The sequence below is a fragment of the Miscanthus floridulus genome, chromosome 17 (genome assembly GCF_019320115.1).
Source record: "Miscanthus floridulus cultivar M001 chromosome 17, ASM1932011v1, whole genome shotgun sequence".
Lineage (NCBI taxonomy): Eukaryota > Viridiplantae > Streptophyta > Magnoliopsida > Poales > Poaceae > Miscanthus > Miscanthus floridulus.
The window spans coordinates 106,976,111-106,982,755 of record NC_089596.1 but is presented as its reverse complement, the minus strand read 5'-3'; the positions used below and the strand labels follow the sequence as shown (position 1 = coordinate 106,982,755).

The window sequence follows — 6,645 nt, the reverse complement described above, 5'->3', positions numbered from 1 at the left end:
ATGAGTATCCTCTCTCATGAAAATCCATTTATAGAAAATATTCTCTTTTGAGTCTTATTGTTGGAGAAGAAAAAAAAAATATTAAACCCTTTGCCCACCAAAACGTGAAATGAGTCTTATATTTCGTCGGACACAGTCTCCCCAGCGGGCAGGGCAAGCCAGCTGCCGTGCCCATGCCGGCTCCAAAAGGAGAAACCACAAGCTGCAACGCATGTGCAGCGCAACTGCAATCCAAAACCAAAACCAAAAAAAAACCAGCAGCACGCCAGCAATCTCGTCTTCATCTCGCTGCGGTTTCAATTTTTAGACAGTATACCGCTCTCTGTCATTCTCTGCCTGCCCTGGCCGGCTGCCCCTAAACAAACTCAACTAAGCCCATATTTAGTTACCTAGAATTTAAATTTTGGCACTATAAAAAAAAAAATTCTCCGTCACATCAAATTTACGGTACATGTATGGAGTACTAAATGTTGACGAAATCAAAAACTAATTGCACAGTTTGGTTGTACTTTGCGAGACGAACGTTTTGAGCCTAATTAGTCAACGATTGAACAATTATTACCGAATACAAACGAAATGCTACAGTGACATCAGATTTCAGGCGGCGCCCATTCGGCCGGCTAAACGGGGCCTAAACTAGACGCCGGCATTACCGATTGCTAATTATTCATACATTTATTCACGGCGACGTTAGACTACCTAGTACTTATCAGTAAGCTGGATACCAGCAGCTAGTATCTGTGTAGCCTTGTTTTTATTGGGGGCCGTGTGGTAGCCAAGCAGACAGGGAGAGAAACGTTTCTTGCAAGAATCACTTGAATCGTTTCTCGTTTTTTCTGCCTAGGAACCAGAAATGGCCACGGACTGGTTTCTCCTGATTCTGCTTCTCGGTTCCCCTTTGTATTAACAGTCACATTTTTTTAGCTAATATTTTTAAACACAGAGAACTAAAATGGATTGTATTTAAGTGGTTCTTTCCCCATTAAAAATGAAAAAAAAATGCTATTTGCGGCGACGTTAGACTACCTAGTACTTATCAGTATGCTGATACCGACCAGCAGTTAGTATCTGTAGCTTTTTTTTTTGTTTGTTTCGATTCGATTCCAAGGAAGTATCAATAGTAATATAATAATACACGTAGGTCTTGCTATGGTGTATTTCGAAATAATTACTTTTTTTCATTGTCATATATGCACAATAGTATATGGTAATATTACTAGCATGCATACGTAGATCGGTAGATGATTTAAATTCCAACGAGATTAGCTGTTTTTAATGTTTTTTTTTACATAACATGTGTGTATAGTTGCATTTGACTTGTAGCATGAATGAACAAAGGCAATTTGTTACTTTAATTTTTGGTTGGTCGGTAAGAGCACTTGTTCAGCCCGTTCGCTGGGTTGGTCTCTTGGCCGATAAGTTCGGCTGGTGTTGATTTACTATAAAAAAAAAATATTCTACCATAGCTGATAAGTCCTAGCTAAAATCAACGAGCGAACATGTTTGTGTGTGATCTTTTGATCGCCGATGATCCATGCGCGTTCGCTAGTTTCAGACTGCGTGGCGCGTGCAACGCAAATCACGTAGGATCGGGTTCCCGTTATCTTTGATTCTAAAAATAGGGAAACTTCATACATAAACCAAGGCATATATGCCGGCTGTGGCGCAAAATCAGGAAACAAAGAACCACGGTTTCTTCGTGAGGTCTGGCTGAATTGCTGCCTGACATTGTATTTTTTTTTCTTGAATATTTTAACTATTATGCTCTAAAAATCTAAGAGCTATTATAATCTATTCGAGCTATTATTACCTCTTAATAAATATACTAAATGTTTCATCCATCCATCCTAGAAAACTTGATGTTCTAGGATTAAAAAGTTGTCATAGAAAACTTTATGTTTTAGCTCAGCACATGCCTCCACACAAGAGCCTTATTATTTAATTGTTGATATGGTTTACCTTTAACAAATGTGGATACATGTGTAATTTTTTATTAAGTTTTTATTTTGACGGAGGGAGTAGGATAGACCGAACGCTGGTATCTACTGTCACTGATGAGGGGATCATCATCATGTACTACTACTGTACTATTATACCCTCAGGAATCTGGACAGAGCAGCGGAGCACTATACATAGCTAGCAGAGCACTCCTCCTTTCTCACTCTGCTCTGCTCTGCTCTGCTCTGCTCCGTCGTCGTCTTCGTCTTCTCTTCTGCCTGCAAACTGCCATCGACGACCCCCCGCAAGGCAAGGTAATGGCCGCACTCGCCACCCCTCTTTCTTTCTTAGGTTTTGCTTACTGATGAGATGAGTACTGGATCGTTCCACTCAGCAATTCTCAATTTTTTTTCTTTGTTTCTTTGCTGCTTGCCTTCTGCCCAATCTTGCCTTTTTCTTTCGGGTTGCCCTCATCTCCATGGATTACTTCTCTTCCTCTTCTCTAGGGCGGTGGCGAACCTCTCCAATTCTGAATCATTTTCTCTGTTTCTTTGCTGCTTGCCATCTTCTGCTTTGCCTATTAGCAGTCTCACCTCACTTGCCTGCAATCTGTCTACTGCCAAGAAAACCCCAATCTGTTCTGCCAAGAAAACCCCAATCTGCTCCTCGAAGAAAACCCCACTTTGCCACCTTTTTCTTTTTGATATTTGATCGGTACCATTACAATTCTTAGAACTTTGAGATGTACCATTAAAATTCATCTATTTTGAGATCTATCGTTATAATTCATCGTTTCACTGAGTTTCGTCATTTTCTACCCAGCTAAGTGTACTGAATAGCAGCCTGTGCATTGTTAGTGTACTGATAAGGAGGTACTGGCATGCACATTCCCTCGTCATCGACACCCACATGCTCGTCGTTATCAAACATGTCGGGCTCTCTGAGAAACGATGAATTATAATGGAATTATAATGGTAGATCTTAAAATAGATAAATTTTAATGGTATATCTTAAAGTTTTAAGAATTGTAATGGTACCATCCAAATAACCCTTTCTTTTTCCTGTTCTACTGTAATTTCGTCCGGAAATATCCTAGCCGCCCTGTCTTCTTCACCACATTCTCCTCTTGTTTGCCGCGACGACTCCAAAGTCTACTGCAAACTTGGATTCTATCCGCTGCAGTTTCTGATTCCGACACCATCCACCCAGTCATATCTTTTGTCCGGGCCCCAATTTCCCCCCGTTTCTCAAACGTGTGGAGGTGCCTGGAATTTGCCCCCAGATATCTTCCCCTAAGTTGCGGCCTAGCACCGGATTTTTCAACCAATTTGATAGCTACTGCTACGCACCGAAATTTCCAAGGTTTTCCCTTCGAAAGAAGAAAAAAAAGGGGTAAAGGAGAGGTTTTTGTGTCGTATATAAACACTCCCCGCAAGTCTTCCGGATTTTTGTTTCAAAAAAGTCTTCCGGATTTTGGCACGCAATTGCATGCCGATTTTCTATTATCATTATCATATAAATAATAAAAGCGACATGTTCTGCTTGCTTGTATGTTTGCTCCAATCTTTCAAGTGGGGATTAGTCAACCTCCTAGATGATGCTGACCCACCCAGTCTGCTTCCTTTCTAGTATGTGTTATATGATGATGAATCCGTCGTGTAGACAGCTAATAACGAGGTGATAATTGAGCAGGCTTTACTGAATTTAGTTGCTATTTAAGGTGCCAAGTGTAGATACCTTTCCTGCCTCACAAACAACGCCACCCTGTCATTTAGGCATTTAGCCCTGTCCTGATACCATCAGGGTCTTCTCTCCTGCTCTGCCGTTTCAACGAGAGCAGGTTCTCTTCCTGCATTCTTCCAGTCTTCATTCTGCTTTGATGTGTGCTGTAGAACTAAGTCGCTATTTCCTTCTCTTTGTTCTATATATGGTGCGGTGGATCTAGTAACTGGTGTTAGTCTCTTCTTGATAACGGTAGCTGGTCTTAGTTACCTTGGGCTACACAGCTCTCCTTACTTGTTCATCCCTGTTTGTGCATTAAGCTATAGCCTCTGAAGTACTGAATATTTACAGGTGATTTAAATTCTCTTGCTTTACAGCAAGGTTTTAGTTTCTGAAGAGAAAATTAATGCCTCATGGTTAGGTTCTAAGTTGCACACATCATGTAAGGCCGGCGGAACTTGAATTAAGAGTGAAAATGTGTTCTAGAGTAAAGTTTGAGTTTATGGAGATGGTTACATATTTGTTCAAGTACTGTTATGCTGTTTCCTTAGTAATCATGGCCATGATGCAACTCCATTTTTTGAGGAAAAATCATGATGCTACTTTGGAAGCACAAGTTTAGATTGTGTCCTGCTTTTCTCTGAGGAAAGGGATGCTTGATCTCTGATTAGAGTGTCCTAGGAGAAAATTTGAATTGAATCATTCTGGTACTACAGTTCTCCTATGTGCACAAGTTTAGATGGAGTTTTTCTGCTTTACTTTGAGGAAAGTGATGCTTGTTCTCGTTGTGCCTAAGGAGAATACTTGATTTAAAGCATTATGCCTTGCCTAGTTTCTATAGTAATCTCACTGCAGATCTTCTTTGCACCTTTTTCAGTACTAAAATGGCTTTTATGATACATGAAACATTCAGGTGCTACATGCCATTCACTTTGTTCTTTGTGACGCAGTGAACCTTCAATCATCTTAGTCTTAGGTACCTTACGCTGACCACAGAGTAGTTGCTATTGCCAGCACTTAATCTCAATTGCAGGGCTTATTCACACTATTCTCAGTACTAACTACCAATTTGTCTTTATGATTTATGAAATGTTCAGGTGCCAGCAGAAGTGATCCGTGGACTGCAGCTATGGGCAACCTGTGTTGCTGTGTTCAAGTTGACCAGTCGACTGTGGCCATCAGGGAGCAGTTTGGCAAGTTTGACAGCGTGCTTGAGCCAGGATGCCACTGCATGCCTTGGTTTGCCGGGAAGCGTGTAGCTGGTCATCTCACACTCAGGCTGCAGCAACTGGATGTGCGCTGTGAGACCAAAACAAAGGTATGTCATGCTTACCCTTCATTTTTTATGAGCAAAGAGGAGAGCTGTCAATTTGATGCAGCATTAGTTTGAGAGCATGAAATTAATGATGCTCTAATCCTTTCTGGGTTATAAAGCTTGACAAAAAGTGTTATAAAAGTAATCTAGGGCACTGTTCCAGGATTGATGGTGAAACAAACAAGATGCTTCTGAAAGCTTGTACTCTGTTGATTTGATAAGTTCTTTCAACACTGATATGAATACTGCATATGCAGAAGGTTTTTACTGCTTGCTCAAAAAATAAATGCAAAAGCTTTGTTCACATCTAGTTTAGTATCTGAATGGTGACAAATGATATTGAATTGCCAATTATGGTAATGCTTCTAACACCTGAAGTTGTGCAGGACAATGTCTTTGTCAATGTGGTGGCATCTATTCAGTACCGCGCTCTGGCTGACAAAGCAAGTGACGCTTTCTACAAACTGAGCAACACAAGGTCCCAGATCCAAGCTTACGTCTTTGACGGTAGGAATTCTTAGAACAACTGAAGATTTAACATATCAGACACCACTTTGTCTATATCTATGTGCTGTTTTTTTCCCTGTTGTTAATTTGTGGAAGTATATATCTGGAATTGCTCATGCTATCCTATTGCTCATGGTGATGTCTGTGGTTGCTGTCAACAGTTATCAGAGCAAGCGTTCCCAAGCTCCATTTGGACGATGCTTTCGAGCAGAAGGACGAGATTGCAAGGGCGGTGGAGGAAGAGCTTGAAAAGGCCATGTCGGCTTATGGCTTTGAGATCGTGCAGACTCTCATCGTGGACATCGAACCAGACGAGCATGTGAAGCGCGCAATGAACGAGATCAACGCAGGTTCGTCGGTTGACGCTTAACAAGCTATAAGAACTACTAGACATAATGACCAGCTTTGTATCTATCATATGCTGACACTGACACTCTAGTGGTTGCTGTTGCCCTTTCAATTTGGCAGCTGCGAGGCTGAGGGCGGCTGCAAACGAGAAGGCAGAGGCAGAGAAGATCGTGCAGATCAAGCGTGCTGAGGGGGAGGCAGAAGCCAAGTACCTGTCCGGGCTGGGCATTGCACGGCAGCGGCAGGCGATCGTGGACGGGCTGAGGGACAGCGTGCTGGGGTTCTCCGTGAACGTGCCCGGGACCACCGCCAAGGACGTCATGGACATGGTGCTCATCACCCAGTACTTCGACACCATGAAGGAGATCGGCGCATCGTCCAAGGCTTCGTCGGTGTTCATCCCGCACGGTCCCGGTGCGGTGCGCGACATCACCACACAGATCCGCGACGGCCTCCTGCAGGGCTCCTCTGTCACCCAGCACTAAGCTGCCGTTGCTGACTGGAGCAGCATGATCATTTCAGGAGCTTGGTACCTATACGTATATATGATCTCGTCAGTCAGACCAGTGTGATGCTTGTCTATATTGTTCATCACTCATCAATGTTTCTCTGGAGCTGGGGTGATCAATGTGTGGAACATATATAGTGCTCTTAAGAACCATCTGCTACTGCTAGGATGGTTATCTTGATGCATGGGGATTGGAGAACCTTTATCTAACCTTTTAGGGAACCGATAATATCATAAATATAATGCAGCATGAGTTTGCAGTATGTTCATGTGTCATGTATGTTGCCTGAATTCAGATGTTGCTGCC

The 6,645-nt window shown here is 42.4% G+C and overlaps 1 protein-coding gene across 4 annotated transcripts; it reads left to right on the top strand.

Annotated features, from left to right (window-relative positions):
* Positions 1-2,100: 2,100 nt before the first annotated feature.
* Positions 2,101-6,601, top strand: LOC136516562 (hypersensitive-induced response protein-like protein 1). Of its 4 annotated transcripts, none has more exons than XM_066509985.1 (6): positions 2,160-2,252; positions 4,574-4,636; positions 4,758-4,978; positions 5,362-5,482; positions 5,644-5,832; positions 5,951-6,601. In XM_066509985.1, exons 3-6 carry the CDS (start codon positions 4,790-4,792, stop codon positions 6,313-6,315), a joined length of 864 nt encoding a protein of 287 aa, XP_066366082.1. In that variant the 5' UTR covers positions 2,160-2,252; positions 4,574-4,636; positions 4,758-4,789; the 3' UTR covers positions 6,316-6,601. The 4 variants fall into 4 exon arrangements, with proteins under 4 accessions (XP_066366084.1, XP_066366082.1, XP_066366085.1 ...); XM_066509986.1 differs by lacking the exon at positions 2,160-2,252 and adding an exon at positions 3,636-3,778; XM_066509987.1 differs by lacking the exon at positions 4,574-4,636 and having other exon boundaries at positions 2,101-2,252.
* The last annotated feature ends 44 nt before the right edge of the window (positions 6,602-6,645 follow it).